Source organism: Dipodomys spectabilis, unplaced genomic scaffold (genome assembly GCF_019054845.1).
Source record: "Dipodomys spectabilis isolate Male_0828 unplaced genomic scaffold, ASM1905484v1 ptg000096l, whole genome shotgun sequence".
In the NCBI taxonomy this organism is placed as follows: domain Eukaryota; kingdom Metazoa; phylum Chordata; class Mammalia; order Rodentia; family Heteromyidae; genus Dipodomys; species Dipodomys spectabilis.
In genome coordinates, this window is record NW_024870773.1 from 24,317,375 (window position 1) to 24,338,192 (window position 20,818).

At 45.7% G+C, this 20,818-nt stretch overlaps 1 protein-coding gene across 1 annotated transcript in view; it reads right to left on the reverse strand.

The window, feature by feature from the left end:
- LOC122113003 (phosphofructokinase, platelet) overlaps nt 1–20,818 on the reverse strand; it is a 60,466-nt gene that overhangs the window by 16,790 nt on the left and 22,858 nt on the right. Inside the window, exons 3-16 of the mRNA XM_042685892.1 lie at nt 18,149–18,226; nt 15,906–16,095; nt 13,830–13,995; nt 12,649–12,693; nt 12,313–12,421; nt 11,342–11,437; nt 9,244–9,336; nt 8,477–8,602; nt 6,899–6,963; nt 6,317–6,386; nt 5,964–6,110; nt 3,425–3,495; nt 2,189–2,276; nt 1,267–1,419 (exon numbers count right to left, since the gene is read on the reverse strand). Of these exons, the coding sequence (XP_042541826.1) occupies nt 1,267–1,419; nt 2,189–2,276; nt 3,425–3,495; nt 5,964–6,110; nt 6,317–6,386; nt 6,899–6,963; nt 8,477–8,602; nt 9,244–9,336; nt 11,342–11,437; nt 12,313–12,421; nt 12,649–12,693; nt 13,830–13,995; nt 15,906–16,095; nt 18,149–18,226 (1,497 nt within the window). The remainder of the gene's footprint in view (nt 1–1,266; nt 1,420–2,188; nt 2,277–3,424; nt 3,496–5,963; nt 6,111–6,316; nt 6,387–6,898; nt 6,964–8,476; nt 8,603–9,243; nt 9,337–11,341; nt 11,438–12,312; nt 12,422–12,648; nt 12,694–13,829; nt 13,996–15,905; nt 16,096–18,148; nt 18,227–20,818) is intronic.

Below are 20,818 nucleotides of genomic sequence, written 5' to 3' on the forward strand. Positions count from 1 at the left end.
AAAACGAAAACCCATCAAGTGCCTGAAAGAGTCCCCAGCGGCAGCCAAGGCAGCAACAGCAGTCTCCATGCAAGAGGAAGATGTGCGTGAGAGCGACAGCAAACAGCGTGTGACTTTGCTAGAGAAACTGGAGGAAGCGTGACCAGCCTGGAAAAGCCGTGAGTCAGTGCGAAGCTTTACTTACCATTTGTGTTTTACTGTGAGAAAGCGTTTGGGCTTTTATTTACCAGTGCGAGAAAGAAACTTGAGGTGCCAACAGTTCAGGGGAAACAAAAATCTTAGAGAAAATGCAAGTACTAGGTGTCCAGGGGAAAATGACTTGAACATTTTTGAAGTAACAGTGGAATGCAGTCTTAGATACCGGTGTCCAAACTCTCATAGAAATTAGCAAGTGTAATCTATAAATAAAGTGTTTATAGATGTCTATGTTACGTTATTGTCTTTTGGCAAACACCAACACAGAACGGAAACCTGCCAGGTGCTAGCAGGTCACACCTATAATCCTAGCTACTCAAGAGGCTGAGATCTGAGGATTGAGGTTCAGAGCCAGCCTGGGTTGATAAATCTGTGAGTCTCTTATCTTCAGTTAACAAAGTAGTAAAGTATCAGCCATGAGCAAAAAAAAACCAAACTGCCAAGCCAAGAGAGAGGCCCTAGATTTAAGTCCAAGTACTGGTGCATACACACACACACACAAGCCCACAATCTTCAATATTTTTAGATGTAATCAGTATCACCAAATACAAAGGGAGAAATAATATTAGTGGCCATTGCCAAAACTGTAATTAATGTGCACAGTGGATTTGGATTAACAAGTGAAACTACAAAATACTGACTTTAAATTCTACCCTAAAACATTAAGTGGAGAAACTTGGACCCAGGCTAAGACTGCAATAAATAGAGGCAGCCAAAGGCTGACTAAACAAACAAATGCATGATGTCATTCTGCTGGAGCTATGGAAGCCACTGCCACTTCTCGGGTCTTGGCAGTGTGACACATCACAGGAAAGAGATGGGGAAAATTTGGGGGGGGGGAACTAAATGAAAGGTCTCCTGAGACTGGAGGTCTTTGTAATCTACTTTTCTTAGGTGGGGGGAATGAGAAACAACAAGAAGAACAATAAAAGAGAGAACGAATATAAGGATGCCATGTACGTATTTGCGAGCGGCTGGCAGAGACCTCTTTCTAGCACACTGGTAGATAAAAGGGGCCGGGCGTCAGGTTAGCGTGGGTCGCGCTTGTTTTGCTGGCGCACGCGCACTTACGTCTGTGATAGTGTTCAGGGCCGTGTCTGCCCCGATGCTGAAATCAGAACCCGGCACATTGTTGGAGACAGTAGCAGGAACCATGACCATAGGGACACAGAACTCCTCGTAGTGCTCCCGGGCAGCTGCCAGCTCTAGGAGTCCCAGGTAGGCCTGTCAGATAAGTGTGTGTGATTGTGGGCCGGGGAGGGGGCAGGAGGGGCACGGAGAGGTGTCGCTGGGAGTGAGGGTGCACAGGAGGGCCTCGGGGTGCCACTTGTACCACAGCGCACGGGGTAAACAGTGGGAACCGGGGACCACTAAAAAAATCAACACAGAGATGCATTAAGACCACAGACAAGGAGAAGCAGTTCCTTAAGACAAAGGAGAAAACAGTATGGGGCATGATCATTTAGAAGAAGGAAGACTGTGTTCTTTTCAGGGCCAGAAGCTAGCTACTGGAGGTCCTTACAGCTTTCAGAATGATGAGAGGTATTCATAGGACTAGTATTTATGAAATGTAAGATGTTTATTATTAGATATAAAATACTAAAGTGGGCATAATGAAGAACGACAGTCCAACATCTGATTTTGTTTTACATCTAAAAAGAAAATCTAAGTACCTAATTCCAAGAACCCAAGAGATGGAACTATTTCTGTGGTGTAGAAACAAATCAGGGCTGTCAAGAGTTGAGTCTCACCTAAGGACTCCAGGGGTCGCTTCCCTAGTCGTTTACTTAATCAGAACTGGGTCAGTTTTAGCCATCTCTTGCCACCCTGTGCTGTTCTGCATTACAATGAGCCAGGGCCTTGGGACTGGAAAATCTAAAGTCCCAGCTCTGAAGAGTAGCCAACAGCTACTCGGCTCGCGTGAAGCTAGCACGGGTTGCCACTTGTGGCTCAAGACTAAATAAACACATTAAATAGAGAATCGACAATGTACCTCAAACCCCCCAATGACCAGGAGGGCGTTGATATTGTGGTTCTTCATCTGTTCGGCGATCTGTTCCAAATACTTTCCGGGCAGGATACTGGAAAGAAGACAGACCAAGAAACCAAGTCAGACAGGGACTAGCTTTTCAAGTTCCAGGAACCATCACCCCACCTCCTAAGCAAACCCCTTAGGAGACCCCCTCTGTCCCCAGGCCTCCTCTTCCACCTCCTGTCCGTGGCCAAACTCGGTGGCATGTAGGAGCGGTGGGCAGTGCCTTCGTGGTGAGCAGAGAGCACCCTGGAGCGGCCAGGAGCCACAGCTCAAAAGAAGACATTTTTCAAAAGTAAGTAGTAGTTAGAAGTATTCCAGCTCATTTGCATTATTCAAATTAACTTCATTGAAAACCCAAATTGGCTAGCTCTCTCTAGTGCTGTCGCCTGTTTCAAATGACTAGGTCAACCAGCACTACCGGAAGTGAATGGGACGTGCTTGTGTCCTTTCTCAAAAGTCCCTCCAACAGCCACCCCTCACTTTTTGTTTGCCCAAACAGGAGAAAATGGTACTTCCGCTCCTGATACGATTAGTAAGTAGTTACAGGGGGAAAATGCTCAAGCATATAGCTAGTCGGATCAAACGAGAGGATATTTCTAACAGCAAAATTTTGTCTTTAAGGAGGGCTGGTTTTGCGACAGCCTCTTGCTATACGGGACAGACTGCCCAAGACCTCAGAACCATCCTGCCCCCATATCTGGAGTGCTGAGTTTATAGGTGTGCAACACCCTGCTTGGCTTCAGAATGCGTCCAAGGTTGTCAAGTCATTCCCCCCCTAACTACTCGAGGGACACACCCAATACGTGTACGCTAGCTGCTGGTGCTCTCACCAACTTCAAGCTCCGTCTGTGTGCTTCTGTGCGTAACAAGGTAACTAGGGTCCAGAAAGCACCACTCATCTTTAGACCAAAACAAGACAGAAGCTTTATGCACACTGTTTTGCTTTCAAATACACTGAGGAATTATTGGAGAAAAGGGTCTTCTCTTGGCCAAAAAAGCTCTAGGAATTATCCTTAATGTCCTAAAACATGGCTGGGGTTCTGGGGTGACGATAGGTCTGTGTCTATTCACCTCTTCCTTTAGCAATTCCTTCTGGATTACAGAAGGCATCTACCCTTGGCTACACTCTTCTAGAATATAGCCCTTTGTCCTTCCGTAAATTAGGTCAAACAATTAGAAGATTTTTGAAATTACCGTTTTGTCCCGAGAATGGACCCTCCTTGGCCAGTCCAACCTCCGACATCTGACCAGCCGATTTTTTTGATCTAATGTGGAAACACACCGAGAAACAGCTCAAATGAGGGAGAAAGGAGAATTAGAAAACTCTAAACTGATTGTTCCAAATTTTTGGATTTCATCTGGCCCAGTCAGCACTTAAGATCTGGGAAACTTTACTGGACTGTTCATTCATAGCAACGTTGAATGGGGTAGGGATATGGAATGTACTCCTGAGATAAGCTATTTGTAAGAATCCTCAATAAAACAATTCTCTCTCAGTCCAGGGACCTCTGTACCCTACCACCAGACAGGTGTTCTAGAAAGATACTTCAGCTGGCCAAGTTCTGTCCCTGGGAAAGAAAAAAATAAGTTTATACTTTGGGGTATTTTGTTTTTAGTCCTTCCTTCCTTCCTTCCTTCCTTGAATTGAGCCCAGAACATCTGAACCATGGTTCTGGCCATTTTGTTAGTTTGTTCATTTATTCATCCATCCATACACTTTTTGTGGCAGGACTGGCTTGTGAACTCCAGGCCTCACACTGCTTAGGAAAGTAATCTACCACTAGAGTCACTCTGCCAGCCCATCTTCGCATTGATTATTTTTTAGATGTGGTCACCTCTTAATGCAGGGGCCAGCCTGGGCCATGACCCTCCGGCTTGTGCTTCCACCCATGGCTTGGATGACAGGCATGTGCCATCATACCCAGCCCCTACGCATGCTTCCCCTGTAGCTTGGGACCACAGGTACGGTACATCCGTCTAGATGCAATCTCCTCTTCTGCGTCCCATTCTTCACAGGAAGCCTTGAGGGCTCAGAGTCAGACACTTTTTTCTCTACAGTCTCCACTGGAGTCCTCTGAAGAGCGTCCCAAGCTCCACGATTCTCCCTATCCACCTTGAAGAGGCCAGGCTACAGTATCCACCTGCTTGGTACATCTTTCCTCAGACATCCAACAAACAACCTCAACACAGCGCCTCACCTTTCCCACATCTGGCACTTGTAACTCTAGTCCCTCCACTGACTCAGGCTAGACAGGGACTGACGCCTGACTCTCATACCTGTGGCCATTTAGCGAATGAACACTGTAGTCCTTACTTTTACCTGTAAGACCCCCCACTGTCTCAGATGACAGATGAGCTGACCAAGTGCCAGCCTCCGAGTTCTGCCACTGATGGACACCAGAAGGGCCATGCAAAAACCCAGCACTAATTGCCACATCTCTGCTCAAGACCAAACTCCTTACTGCTGACTACAGATGACCTTTCCCCTCTATCCCCTCCTTTCCTTCCTCTTTCTTCCTCCCCTACCACAGTATCCTAGTCCTCACCATCCTGGCCCATCAGCAATACCTACCTGAGGGCCTTTACACTGGCCTTTCCTCTACCCAGAACTAATATCACCCATGTCCACAAAGAGCCATGTACTCTGGGACCTGCGATCCTCGGGCATGAGCATAGCTCCTCTGTCTCTCCCCCACTCGCCTGTGTAATAACTTATGTGACCCACTCCTACTCTTCCTACTGACATCGCAGAGGCTCCACACATCGAATGATAGGCATAAGAACTTCACAAAGTAAATTAGCTGCTGACTATTTAAATGGACGAGAGCATGGATGAATGAATGGATCTGGTAGCTCCATAGAGTCAAGCACAGGATTCACAGCCCCACAATTCTGTTTCAGACAGTGCATCATGTGAATAGGATCAAGTTAATGTCACCGGGTCTCATCAGAAAACCGGGAATAAAACCATGAGCCAGTGGCTCCTGCTTGTAATTCCAGCTATTCAAGAGGCTGAGATCTGAGAATTGTGATTCAAAGCAAGCCCTGGCAGCAAAGTCTGCAGACTCTTTATCTCTGATTAACCAGCAAAAAGCTAGAAGTGGAGCTGTGGCTCAAGAGTCAGAGCACCAATAAGAGGCAGCAACCAAACTATGAATTCAAGTTTCACACACACACAATTAAAAAAAAAGAAGGAAGGAAGGAGGCAGGGAAGGAGGGAATCAGAGAAGGAAGGACGGAAGGAAGGAAGGAAGGAAGGAAGGAAGGAAGGAAGGAAGGAAGGAAGGACCTGGACATAATATTACATCTAGTATAAGCTATAAATAGGTTAATAGACGTAAATTCCACAGAGTAATGAGATATAATAAGCACTCATCGGTTGTTACTGTCTCATTTTTGTGGTACTATGGACAGAACTCAGGGCCTTGAGCAGGGTGGACAAGCACAGTAGGGTTTAAATCCAGTGAGTCTTGCATTTGTCAGATGCTTTGTACTTTGCATACAGGTCCCCTTCACGCATCACCGTATCCTGGTGCCTTCTTAGCAAAACTTAAAAATACCTCAGACACCTTCAAGGCTCAGAGTCTAACCTAGGGCAGGATGCTAGACCTGAAGGGTGCCCTGAACCGCTGTGGCCACAATCTCACAGACGAGTGAATCTTAAGTACTGAGAGGGACGGGGCGGCTGGCCTGATCATGTGTGGTGATGTTCCCGCTCTCCTGGGAGCCTCACCTGGCCCTTGGCAAAGCCATCAAAGCCATCGTAGATGGCGAACATCTTGTGGCCGTCTGAGATTCCCACGCGTACTGCGGAGCGCACGGCTGCATTCATCCCAGCTGCAGGCGCCCCGACGTTGATGATAGCCACGTTGCAATTGCTCTGAAAACAGGAAGTAGGGAGGCTTTGGGTTACCAGGCATGCATCACCGTTGCCTGGTGCACGCCCTGTTGGTGGCCTGCACCATGACCTCATCTGACACTGGTGTGGAGGTCAAGATGGAAAAGGGTCAGTTGGAGAGGTTGGGGGCCACGCCTGACCTAGAACCCGGGTCCCTGTGGGCAGAGGCACGGATGCCGGCTACTTACCTTGGTGATCTGGTCATCTGGCAACTTGATGGCCAGTCGCTTGTAAGTTTTCAGGTTGCCCTCAAAGCTCCTAAAGAAAAGGGGTTGGGGGGAGGTTGTCCCAATGTTAAACTAGTGGGCCACAGGAGAAAACTCATTGCATCTGGGGGCAGGAGACAGATTTAACAGTTTCTCCATGTATTCTGCAGATGCTCAAGGAGTCTTTGGCTACTGTGGAAGAGACCCTCCCATTACAGACATCCCAAGAGCCCTCACTGGTGTCTTTCTAATCTGTTATCAGGCTTAAGAAATATGGCATTTTCTTGCTCTTCTTAAGTCTCTTTTTTAAATTTTGGCTGTGTGTCACCTTGTACCTTAATTTTAGTAGGCTCTGAACAGCCCTCACTCATCCAGCAAAAAATCAAAGGAGAAGTAGAAAGCTCCATTTCTCCTTGTCTAGGCCTTCAGCCTCACTGCACAAATACTATTTGACCTATTCCTTGAGTTTTTCTGTTTTGGCTCTTGAGAGAGAAAAGAAAAATCACAGCCATCACAGGCCCAAGGAAGAGATGTTCGTTCTTTGTTTGATTCCAAAGAGCTCACCTCCCCCGGAGTTGCACCGCGTCTTTGAATCTTCTCTCATCCATCGCTTTCTGCACGTCCTGGGTCTTTAAAATAAAACCAAGAGAGCAAAGAAGGCATCAGGACTTGTTATGTCCACGGGTGGACCGTGGGTGGGGAACCCCATCAGACTGGCCGTGGCCGGACCTCCCTCACGGTCTGGCCCTTGGCTGGCATGGAGCCCCACGGCATAGCGCGAAGACCCCTGGCTGCCCTCTGCTCGGAACACTGGTTGGCAGCCAGCCTATCACAGTCCAGCTGTGAGGCTGGAGTCCCAGGCTCCACCCAGTTCTTGCTTGCAAGGAAAAGGAAGGAGTCCTTGCTAATCATGGCCATGAAATTATAAGGATTTCTCCACAAAGGCAAAGCTAGGGGAAATGGGTCTGTCAGGGAAGGGTTTGTGAAAAGCTCTCAATCTAACTCTGGTAGGAAAATTAACCAAACACAGACCACTGCCTCCCTGGGGACTCCCAGGAGGTGAAGGAAGAAGCAGGGAGCCACCCCAGGACCAAAGGGCTCGGGGCCGACGTGCCCTTGTTAGCCCCAGCTAACTTCAGGATCTCAGGCAAGTGACCTGTCTCTCCAATCTAAGCTAAAGAAAATACCCCAATTTCCAGGTTCAAGACGTGAGACCTTTAGGAAAACATCTGATGAACTGTAGGTGACCAATAATTAGCTCACTGTGGACTTCGGAAGGGGCTGCATGCAGAACAAGCTACCCTAAATCATCTCCGGATGGAGAGAGAAAGCAGGCATGAGAAACAGACTTAAATAAGTGAACTGCGCTCAGTTCAGCACTGTGAGCCCCTGCCACCTCTCACACAGTTCCTTTGCTTCCTGTCTTCCTGTCCCTGAGGAGACCACACACACACACACACACACACACACACACACACACACACACACACACACACAGATGTGGATGCATGACACAGGCCCATGCGCATGCACGCGCGCATACACACACACAAACACGCATACAACACAAACAGCACACAGGGCATACATTCTTCACTCGGTACGTCTGGTGCAATTGGGATTTTTACAGGTAACTCTCAACGAATCCATTGACTTAAATTACTTCTCCACTTCTCCCTATCCCTTACAAACGGCATGCACGGCAGGGCCATTACAGAGAGCAGGTAAAGTCACAGATACAAATGCGTTTTGGAAAAATTATAAGATACTAACAGTTTCTAATAAAACCAGGCCCTTGCTCCTTCTCCCCGTGGAATGAAGGCTACATTACCAATCCCTGCACCACTGTTGTGCAGTATCTGAGGCCTAGGTAAATCCTCTTTGACTGTTGATGGTCCTGACGGACCAGACTTGTCTATCGGAGAGGTCACTACCCATGATGGTAGCCAGGAAAGCAAGGACACAGATGACATCGGCTTTATATGGTTGGCAGTGACAGCAGGCAAGAAAGTTCTGTCGGCAAGCAAAGGCCAGCTCATCCTGGCTTCAGAAAGGCCAGTGCATCCGGTGTGCATGGACTGCGCGGCAGACACACGCCATCTGTCCCCGCCCGCCCTGTGCCCACACCAGGCCCGAGCTCACCATCTGCACACACTCCACCAGGGGCAGGCGCACGGCTTGGTTCCCGCTCAGTGACACGACACAGGCCGGGGTGTCGGGCGTGGCCTCCAGCAGGGCGATAACTGCCTCCACCCCCATGCGGCTGGCCTGGGGATGACATTGGAAACCATCCACGAGGGGCCTCCATGCTGGGCCAACCACGGAGCCCCTGGCTACCCAGAGCACCATAGACCCCGCTTCCCACCTACTTCCTGTGTCCAGAACACATCTGGAATGGGTACTGTCACCAGATCCTCACACTGGGCAGCTTCCCCCAGGCTTTCTTCAGACACAGATGGGTACAATCGATCAAGTTGTTTCTCACCCCTCTAACACAGCCTGCCTCTCTGTGAGGATGAGACAGCAAGTCTGGGAGAACTAGCGGGAGGGGCAGGAACAGGGGTAGCTAGGGACATGGAGACAGCCCTAAGAACGAAGGATTCGGAGTCAAACTTCCAGCTGACCCCTTGAGTCGGTTGCCGGAGACTTAGGCTCGGAACCCGACCTTGTTAGATCCCGACTCCCCCGTCCTCCTCATGATTGGAGACGGGGGTCTCCCAGCCTCTGTGTGACCGAGGCTGGCTGTGTTTGGAAGCCTCCAAGGATCTTCCCAACTGAGGACATGCGCAGATAGAATCTCTGGGGTTGAGTGTGCTGAGCTTCATGAAGAAGTGGCTCATTTGAATGTCCAGAAATACCCCTTTCTCCTGAGATCTGGTGAAAGCACCGAGCGCCCCATCCTCCATTACCAAAATCCTGTCAAACGCGGAAGGAGTCCCTCCTCTCTGCACATGTCCAAGAATGGTCACGCGGGTGTCGTATCCCAGCTGCTTCACTACAAGCTGCAAGAGAGATCTCCATCAGGAAAACTAGGACCATGTGGAGACGCACGGCGTGGGCACATCAACTCTCAGCTCCTGCCGGGAACTCTGCCCAGAGCAAGGGTTCCACTATTCTGCCTTCAGACACAAGCCACACAAATTGTCACATCTAAGCTTCCTTTCCTAAAGGATGGTTCCGTGGAACTGCCCACTAAAATGTGTTTTATTTATTCATTTGTTGTTCCATGTGTTCTTGAGAGAGAATATCTGTATATAACCCAGGCTGGCTTAGAACACATTCTTGAAGCAGCCCTGGCTGGCCATGAACTTGAGATCCTCCTACTTCAATCAAAGTGTTGAGATCAAGGCATATGGCTAAGAAATTTTAAGACTGTACTTCTATAGTTTAAATAAAGTCTTTGTCTCCCAACAAGCAAAGGATAATAATGACTTGCTTCCTTATAAAAAGGTATCAAATCTGGCACCTGTGGCTCAGGCTTTTAATCCTAGCTACACAAGAGACTGAAATCTGAGAATTCCTGGTTGAAGCCAGCCTGGGAAGAAAATTCTTGGAGGCTCTTAACTCCAAATCACCAACAAACATCTGGAAGTGGAGCTGTGGCTCAAGTGCTACAGTGCCGTTCCTGAGTAACAAAGCTGTATGATTGGGCCCTGCCTGAGTTCAAGCCCCAGTACTGGCATACACTCATGCAGTCACACACGCACGCACACACACACAAACACAATTCCCCAGTTTAAAGTAGTATTACTTACGTTCTATGGAGATATAGAGACTTAAATTTTTATCACTCCGAGAGTGTGACCTGGCAGACTCAGCCTCCACTGGGTGGGAAGGGCAGCTGGTGACTTGGAGGACTCAGCAAACCTCCCTGTGACTCAGTTTACTCCTTGATACCAACAGTGGGAACAGTGAAACTGATTCATGGCCACTTACTGTTCAATGTTCCATGACTTAAAAATCTCAACTTCAAATAAGTGAGAAGGAAAAGTTTTGCCCTGGTTTTCTTGTTTGCTGCTGGTAAACATTGTCAAAATGTTTTTCTTGAGTTCCAGTCATTGGACTATTTTAATACTGAAGGGTGTGGCTAGTTCTGAGATCAGTAAGAAATGAAATTTGCTCTCCGTAAGTGAAGATAATCATGAAAAAGAAATCAACTTGTAAACGCAGGTAATGGCTGTGGCCCTGACCCACAGATCCATCGAGAATCTTGACTACCAACAATGTGTGCCTGAAACACTGGAATTCTGTGGATCCCGGTGAGCACCAGGAGAGGTGAACCCGTCCAGCTAGGCCTTACCCGTCCTCACCAGCATGAGGAAACAGTAACTTTCTTAGTGAGAATGTGCTTAAGAAATGAGCCTGCCATTTTGGCTTGAACTCGGTCAGGGCCTTACACTCTTCTGTTTTTTCTCACTCAAGGCTAACACTCTACCACTTGAGGCACATCTCCATTTCTAGATTTTGTGTGTGTATGTGCCAATCTTATGGCTTGAACTCAAAACCTGGGCATTGTCCCTGGGCTTTTTTGTTTTGCTATTTTATTTTTTATTTGCTCTACCACTGTAGCCACAGCTCCACTCCCAGCTATTTTTCTGGCAGTTAACTGAAAATAAGGGTCTCCCGAACTTTCTGGCCTGAACTGGCTTTGAACTGTAATTCCTGATCTCAGCCTCCTGAGTAGCTAGGATTGATTACAGGTGTGAGCCACCAGTGCCCAGTCACTTCTGGCTTTTTGCTGGTTAACTAGAGATAAGATTCTCATGGAATTTTCTGCCTGGGATGGATTTGAACCGCAATCCTCAAACCTCAACTTTCTATACAGTAGCCAGGATTACAGGCAAGGGCCACCTGCACTTCGCCCAAGTAAAATATTTAATACAATGCAATGTTCCAAATCAATATTTGCCTCCTATTTCTAGTTGGCAACAGAGGGGGGAAAAAAGTGAGATCACACACACACACACACACACACACACACACACACACACACACACACACACTTACGTCCTTGACTGTCTCTGAGCTGATAGGTTTATTTTGTCGGTCAATTGCTCCTTCAGCCACAATGATAATGTTCAGCCTTTTTTTCCGAGCACGGTTCTAAGAGAAGAGAAAATCGAATCTCTCACGTTCTTAATCTGTTTCTGATGACGGCAATCACAAAACCATATAAGTCTGTCCCAATGCGTTGTACTGGCTTCTTTCCAAACAGAAAGTTTTGCTTAATATGGAAGGGAGAGCTTGTTAGCAGCTTCCAAAGGAGGAGAGAGGGACTCTGACAGGGCTCCGGCCAAGCAGTGGGAGGTCTGGGGGGCACTGCTACTACAGAGGAGATCCCTGCCACAGAGGGCGATTCAGGCTGGACCCCCTCTGTGAGCACACATAAAGGCTTTCTGCCACATGCCTGTCCACTGCCCCAGGAACATCCATCCACACCTCTCTGTGAGTCCAAGACATCTCTGCCATTATGATTGGAGGGTATTGGGCCCAATAAACAGATACAACACAGGAATGCTCTTGTTGGGATCTGGAATGTTCCCTGTGTCCCAGGCGTGGCCCCCTCATCCATGGGGCTACATGGGTTTGGAGGGCTATAAAATGGGCCATGCTTCAGAGAATTTGTTCATCTCAAGCATTTTCTTAAAGCACAGAGTGATCGATGATCTGGTCATTGCTGTCAGAAGCAGATGTATGGGTTTGCCTCCATCCATAAAACACTGCAGAGGTTATGAGCAATGCAGCTCTGGCAATTTCTCTATGGCATTATTCTTTGGAATTTCAGGAACCGACAAGACACGTCAACAGACAGGGCAAAAGAAAAAAAAAGTCTGCAAGAGGCTGGACCTCATTTCACATCAGCAAGTCCTCACTTGCTTACTAAGTTGGGCAAACTGGCAGCTCCAGAGACCCTGTGAACTGTAACTACAGCTATTCGGCCCAATCCCTGGCAGTCCAGGCAGAGGAATCCCAGTTACCTCCGAGAGCTTGACGCACATGCTCTCTTCCCAGCCTTCTTCAGGCGGCGACTCTGGGAGGAACACCCAGTCCGCCCCGCAGGCCAAGGCACTCACCAAGGCCAAGTACCTGCACAGAAAAAGTGCCATGTCAATGCAACACAAAGCACTCTCCCTGCAAGGCTACTGCAACACCCAAGCTTAGGGACAAATGCAAGCAGAATGACACTGCAGATAACAAACACTATGGCCTCTCTGGCCACAGAGCCACAGGTATCTGCAATGCAGGGAGCACAGAGTACTGAAGGAGAGGGTGCGGAGAGTCTTTCCCACCCGATCACATGTGTAGGTACATACCCACAGTGTCTCCCCATCACTTCCAGGACAAAGGTCCTCTGATGGCTGGAGAAAATAAAAAAAGGGTACATTCAGTCATTGTCACTGAGAACGCAGGAAAGGCAGACAGAAAAAGTGCCCTCATAGCCCAATGAGACAGAAAGTCTGCCTCGTAATTACAGGCAAGGAGTTGCCAAAAAATGACTAGTTTCCTACAAAAGGCAAATGTTACCACAAAGGTGTTTCAGGGATGGGGAGCTGAGGGGAATCCGAGGTGACTGTGTTTGTTAGGTACGGATTTTACAACTTCTATCACATACACCCCAAGGCTTCCTTATACTCCTAGGTGCTTTGTCATGCTCTTTCTGAGTTCATGACTGTACTTCTGTCTAGAACACCACGGGCTGGGTACACTCCACAGAAGCACATGAGCATGAGTGTCACAATCAGCTCCATTAATATCCCTGGACCAGGGTCTTTCCATCAATGGAAAAACTCCACTGTTCTGAGCCATCCTGTCAACACCGGGGATGCGGTTTCCAGTAACCACTAAGCTCACAGCCACAGACTAAGATGGCTGTGCACGGGACAACTAAACAAAGGTAATCATGAGGCCCTACTCTCAGAGTTCTTATTCAATGTTCTGAGTCTCAAACTACTTATTTAAAAAAAGGGAAACTAACTGGTAACCCAAACCTGCAATCCTAGTCAGTCAGGAGCCTGAGATCTGAGGATCACAGTTCAAAGCCAGCTCAGGCAGAGAAGTCCGTGAGACTTGCCAAAGCAAGAAGGTGAGGTCCCAGTCAAGTAAGGAGACTGGGTCTATGTTCCTCTAGGTAAGTGCCCCCTGATTTCCCCTGATTGTTTCCCTAAATGGTTTGTTTTGACTTAATCCTTCTATTAGGTTTAAGTGTTCTCATCTAGTTTGCTTTGCTTATGTACAAGACTTTTGTTAGGTTTAATTCCACACACCTTATGCAGTCTTGGCCTGTATAAGCTTTGTGCTAACTGCATCTGGGGCTGCTGGTCTTTGAGGCCAGTGCCCACAAGCAGCCCTCCGGCTCGCCAATACTGGCAAGTTGGCCTCTGACATGGTGGCTTCTCACGAGTGAGTTTCTGTACAACACCAGTACTAGCTGCTAATACTCCAGTTAGCCACCCTTCAGCAGAGCTGCTCTCCTGGTTTCACTAAGTCCTTTTACCTCTGGGCTGTGGTCATGATGGCATCGACGACTTCGATGATCCTGTGCAAAGCAGAGTCAGTGCCAATGGTCATGTCTGTGCCACAGAAATCGTTGTCGATGGAGCCCACCATACCGACCACATTGAGGTGAGCATACTTCTGCACGGCCTCGTTATCTATCTCCCCTGCGTGAGAAGCAAGCACACATTCCATCACCCATGAGAGATGAGGACTCCCTTAAGTCCCATTCGGTGGGAGACCAAGTAAGGCATGTTACAGTAAAGAGAGCCATTACTCCAAACTCTTTCTCTTCATTATTTCACTGGAACTATTTGCAACTGAGTGAGTACACTTAAAAGGAAAGACAGACAAAGGCAGAAGTAAATTATTCAAAATATGAGTTGTCGCTTGGCACTTAGCAAGAGCAGCAAGTTTTGTTTGTTTTGTGTGTTGCTGGTCGTGGGGCCTGAGCTCTGGGCCTGGGTGCTATCCCTTAGCTCTTCAGCTCAAGGGTAGCACTCAACCACTTGAGCCACAGCCACCACTTCTGGCTTTTTCTGCTTATGTGGTACTGAGGAAATCGAACCCAGGGACTCATGCATTCAAAGCAAGCACTCTACCACTGAGCCACCTTCCCAGTCCCAAGAACAGCAAGTTATTTTTAAAAAGAAAGGAAAACAAAAAGAAAAGAAAATCATCTATATGTTGCAATCAATACATTAAGAAAAAAAAAAACCTAGAGGCATTGGTGGCTCATACCTGTAATCTTAGCTAATCAGGAGGCTGAGATTTGAGATTTAAGGTTCAAAGCCAGCTTAGGCAGGAAAGTCTGTGAGACTCTTATCTCCAATTAACCACCAGAAAACTGGAAGTGGAGCTGTGGCTCAAAATGGTAGAGTACTAGCCTTGAGCACAAGGTTTAAGGACAGTGCCCAGGCAAGGTCAAGCCCCATGAGCAACAAAACAAACCAACAAAAAAGCCTCAATTTTGCCTAGCAATGGCTTTGAAGAATTCATGGTTCTGGATAAGGATACATCACAATTTCATAATTAAGCACCTTAGTAATGTTGGTCATCTTCATAGAGATTTCTTATTCCAGAAATCAAAATAATAGCTTTAAAGAGATCAAAACTAAAGTACATAATAGACTTCTCAGAAATCCTTTCTGTAGCAGCATAAAAGATTACATAATAGCAGATCATTAGTGTCTAACTTACAATCTTTCAACCATGTGGATACATTTGTATATGTCCTGCTGGGAATCAAACCATGACTGTGTGTGCGCTAGACAAAGTATCTTACCACTGAGTTACTCTCTAACCCAGCAACTGAGATGTAAAAAACCTCAGCCTAACTGGAGTAATAGGGTGGGGATGGTTACAAATGTGGGCACTGAATACTGAGGGCCAGTGTAGACCAAGGTGGACTCACAGCTCTGTGGCTGCCTGCCCCCACACACTCCTCACCTATAAAACAGGGATGGACAATGCCCCCATTGCACAGGGCTGGAGCAAACACTTCATGAGACCCTGTGTATACTGTGGAATGTTACTTGACATGTCGTAAGGCTTTTTATTTTCATTACTGAGATGACTTTATAGATGCAAATTGAAATTCCGAGATAACAAACAACTGCTACTACTACTGTGAAAGGAAAAATCAACTAGGCACTGGTGGCTCACACCTGTTATCCTAGCTACTTGAAAGGTTGAGACTAAGAGAACTGAAGTTCAAGACTAACCTGGACAAGAAGACATCTTAACGAATATCTGAACACGGTGGTACACACCAGTCATCCTAGCTACAATGGCAAGCCTACCATAGATAGATCATACCCAAGTGTAGTTCACCTAGACAGGAAGTGAGACCAAGATCCTATTGGAAAATTAGAAAACAAGACTGGCGGCATGGCTCAGAAGTAATATATACATATTACACACACACACACACACACACACACACACACACACACACACTTGTTGAGAGTGGATTATAAATAAAGCTTAAAAAAGAGAACGTAAGATTTCCAAAGCATGAGAAGACAAATGTGGAAACAAAGTCCCAGGACCAGCAGGCACAGAAGCAGAAGCCTACCATTCTCAGCCAGCTCCTCCAGAAGTCCACTCCACTCCTTCCGGAAGAGGTTGGCCCCCGTGAGGCTTCCGTCCCCTCCAATCACGCACAGGTTGGTGATGCCCAGCCGAACCAAGTTACAGGCAGCTTTCAGACGACCTTCGCGGGTGCGGAAGACTTGACAACGGGCGCTGCCGATAATTGTCCCACCCTGGAAAGAAATATACAAGGATGATTATTCATCTCCTTTCAGCTGGACAGAAGGCTAGATGGATAAGAAGAGGCTCAGGTTAACACATACCTACAGGACCTGGCTTGTTTATGCCTTCCTTAGTTCCATTGTCCACTGTCAAAGTTTGACATTTTTTTCCCACTTTGAGTCCCACACTGGACTCAAATACTCAATACTGGAACTTAATACTGTTCTAACTTCTTGCAAAGATGGCTCTACCTAATCCTTGGTTTTCAAAATTTCCTTCCTTCTTTCCAGACATAGCAAAGGGATGAAGTCTCCCAGTGCTAACTCAAGCTTTGAGTTGTATTAAAATACACACCCTATGAGCTGAATTGTTCAGGGACAGCTCCCAGGTCTAGAGCTCAAGCCCCATGACTGACAGGAAAAAAAAAGAGAGAGAGAGAGAGATCTTTCATGTGATTGTTTCTAACATATTTATAAGATTATGTCTTGTTGCCTTGTATGTCCCTCCCCCATGGTACAACCCCTGCTTTCACTATATATGATGTTGGTATATGTGGAGGGGAAGGGAAAAATCAAATTGTTAAAACAGGGATACAGGAGGACCCATTGCAACAATGAGATGTACAAGTCGTTATGTCGAAAAACGAACTTTACAACTTTGGTGGGGGGGGGGGGGCGGGGGGGTGGGGATACGAAGGGATGGGAAGGGGAAACAAAGCAGGAGGCTACAATGCTTGATAAGAAATGTGCTCATTATCTTACCCATGTAATTGCAACCCCTCTGTACAGTATTTTCACAATAAAAATATATTTAAAAAAATGCACACCCTAAGGCTAGGCACAGGTGGCTCACACCTGTCATCCTAGCTACTCAGGAAACTGAGATATAAAAATTGCAGTTTTGGGCTAGGAATGTGGCTTAGTGGTAGAGTACTTGCCTAGTGTGCATGAAGCCCTGGGTTCGATTCCTCAGTACCATATAAACAGAAAATGTCAGAAGTGGTGCTGTGGCTCACGTGGTAGAGTGCTAGCCTTGGGCAAAAGAAGCTCTGGAACAGTGCCCAGGGCCTGAGTTCAAGCCCAGGGCTGAAAATAAATAAATAAATAAACTTATTTAAAAAATTGCAGTTTGAAGCTAGCCCAAGCAGGAAAGTTCATGAGATTATTATCTCCAATTAACCACCAAAAATCTGGAAATGCAGCTGTGGCTCCAGTGGTGGAGCACCAGCCATGAACAAAAATACAAGAGACTCCTACTAAAAAACACTCAAAGTGAATCACAGATTAATTATAAATGAACTAGTTACTCTATACATAATTGTAACTTAATTAACTAGTTAATTACTCTATACATTTTAAGCGTTCAAACTACAAATAAAGAGCTTGTCATGAAGTCTTTTCTTTCCACATAATCTCTTTATTCCATAACTAATAAAGGAGCCTTCACTAAGTATTCCATGAATGTATGAAGTGCAAAAGTCCTTGGGCAGATTACTCTCAAATTCAATGTAAGCACGTCTTAGCTTACAATGGCAATTACTTCTTCATTGTATCCAACAGGGAAATTAGCCCTGTCTGCTTCAGTCCAGAACAAGGACACAGTGTCCCCATGAAATCCACAGCCCTTGGCGGCTGTCAGACAGAATCTTTCCCAGGCTTTGTGATGTTCAACCACCAAGCGATACACAAATGCCCAAATGGGCACAGAGATTTGCCACTGAAAAACTAGCGTTAACAAACCTAACGGCTTCAATGACTTCAATGTGGCCTAAAAACCAACAGCAAAAGTCTTCCAATACATACACCACAATGAACACTAGCTGGGACACACAACTCTGTATTGCGCAGATACTTCCTGGGTTGCACCAGTCAGGGGCTTTCAAATTTATTATGTAATCAAGGAACAAAGGCAGGATGTTTTCTTTCCATGAGACTAGTTTTGACTTCCTAAAGCCAGTCTGGGGTACTCAGGTGCTTTACATGTTACTGCAGCAGAAGATTCAGTAAAAAGTTTCAACAAAAGCAGTTACTTGAACTTAAGAGACACAACAGACATGGTACTTACCACTTGTAGAATGCTTGAGACGCTCTCCCAGTCGGCTTCCTGAATATTGGAGCCTCCATCTACCATGCCTTGGTAACCCTGAGGGAGGAAACAAACCTCCATGTAAAAATGGGTTGGAATCTTTTCTGTACAAATGATATAAAATAAAACCACAGGCAAGTTCCCAAGAACCCAACAGTTTGAAGACAGTATAAGACGGGTATTCAATAAGTAAGGAACAGTGTTGTGGTTAAAGCCTTTTAAATTTAACCTCTACCCAGAAGTTAAACTTAATCCCTTCCCACCCACAGAGATCAATGGAAGACAATGTGGTCAGCCTGTTTTCCCTTGGTTCCAGGGAGTGGTGAGGGAATGGGAGTGGGAATGATGCTTGTAATTTAGCACAGCCTCACAACGGTCGTACTACATGCATGATCATGTCTGGCTCTCCACTGGCCAAGGCCATCCACTTAGTTTTTGAAACAAACTAAATAGTTTTCAAAAGATGAATTAGAATTCCATCCATACTGTCTTTCAATTAGTGACGTTTTTACTGTTTGGACGAGCAACCTTTAGTAAACTAGAAAAATCAGTACATTCCTTTGCCTAAAATCCTTCTGGATAATTACCTATCAATTCAATACCCCTCACTTTTTTCCCTCAGAAATATACCATACCATATCATAAAATGGAAAAGTGTCAATTTTCATCTTTATTTACATCAATTCCTTGTCAGAATCTTAATCTTAAAAAGGAATAGTCTTTAAATTTAGAAACGTCTGAAATCCAATAGTCATTTACAACTATTATTGATGTGGATTGAAAAACTCTATCTAAAGAAAGATGAAAGAATGGGAAAAGGAAATGGAAAAAAAAATTTTTAAAGAACCAGGTGCACATTTATCCTTCTAGATACTCAAAAAGCTGAAGACTGAGGACTGAGGTTCAAAACCAGCCTGGGCAGCAATATCTCTAAGACTCTAATTTCTCAATTAACCAATAAAAAGGACAGATGTGGAGCTGTGGCTCAAGTGGTAGAGCACTTGAGTGAAAAAGCTAAAGGACAACACCCAGGCCCTGAGTTCAAGCCCCAGTACTAGCACATAAGAAAAAACAAAAAAGAAATCAACTGATTAAATATGGAGCCTGTTACATAAGTTAATCAACATCTTTATATAACCATCTTTATAATTGGTCAGTCTGTAAACTCATATTTATAATATGAGTTTATATATTAAACTCATATATGAGTTTAATATATATTACATGCATAATATATATTAAAATATAGTAACATAATGGAAATACAATATCTACCATATAAAATATAATTAAATATATACTATATAACTAAAATGTGTAAGCTAGATAAAATATAATTATATACAATATAATTAAAATGTAATATAAACTAGCTAGGTGTGGTGCACACACCTATAATCCCAGAACTTGGGAGGCTGAGGCCAGAGGTTAGAGTTCGGGGCCAGCCTGGGCCATCAAGTGAGACCCTGCCTTCAGATAAATACTTGTTATCTAGGGTCATATGTGCAACAAGTGAGAAATGAAACAATAATATAGAACAAAAGAATACCAAGAAAAGCTAGTGCATAGAGCAAGCAAACATCTGACCACACATCTGCATGTTACTGATCTGTCCTAAACCCAAGACTACCACTCTCACCAAGAAAGCTGGTATTAGGATGCAGTTAACTACAGCCTGTTCTCTTCATGATACAACGTTGGGTCTTCCTCCAAACATAGCCCAATCTAAGCTTAAGGATCAGTTGAATTAATTTACTGTATTATTATTATTGCCATCAAACTTGCCAAATTTCATTTAATGTCCAGGGTCTAATTATAGTTGTCTCTGTGAGGGTTGAGGATAATAAGCACGAATGAGGCCCGATCAAGGCTCAGCTCTGCAAAGGGCACCCTCAACAGAGGCACGAAAGACATCTGTCTATACATGTGACAGAACCAGGCACTGGTTATATGTGCAAGAGCACACCCTTCTCCTCACTTGAAGCAACTCCCGGGGGTCTTATTTATGCAGAAGAGTAAGAAGAGGTGGATAGATAGATAGATGGAAAAAAATTAGCCATCTGGTCATCTTCTTACTTACCTCTAACGGTCCTAAACTGCCAGGTTTTGTCTAAGAAGTAAACTTAATTGCACAACCCATACCTGTGATAGGAGAACAATACCAAATACACTAATATTTTATACATCCCAACTTCTCTGGGTTTGTTTCTATGAAGCTTGAGAGGCACAGATACAAGAAGTAGCCATGCAGCCTGGGCCCAAGCGTCAGACACTACTCCATGGTCCTGAAATGGACCTTCCCTCCCCACAATGCTGACATCACACACGGTGACCTCGAGAAAAGGTATTACAAGTGAAGATGCCAGCACAGCAGACACATGGCAGACTGCCTGTGAGCAGGGCGGGGTGTAGACTCACACTCACCATGGGGTGTTAGCCAAATGGAAAAAGAAGATCTACCAGATTTCCCACAGGAAGAACTACTGAAGCTTTAATCAACAGGGAAATAAATAGGCTAAAAAGAGTAAAAACCCAGTCCCGGCTACCACACGAAAGAGGAAGTACAAAGATGTTCTGAGATGTATGTCTGAAGGCATTCATTTCCACATTGTTCTCGAGGTCTTGCTATTTACACAAACTGTTCTCCGG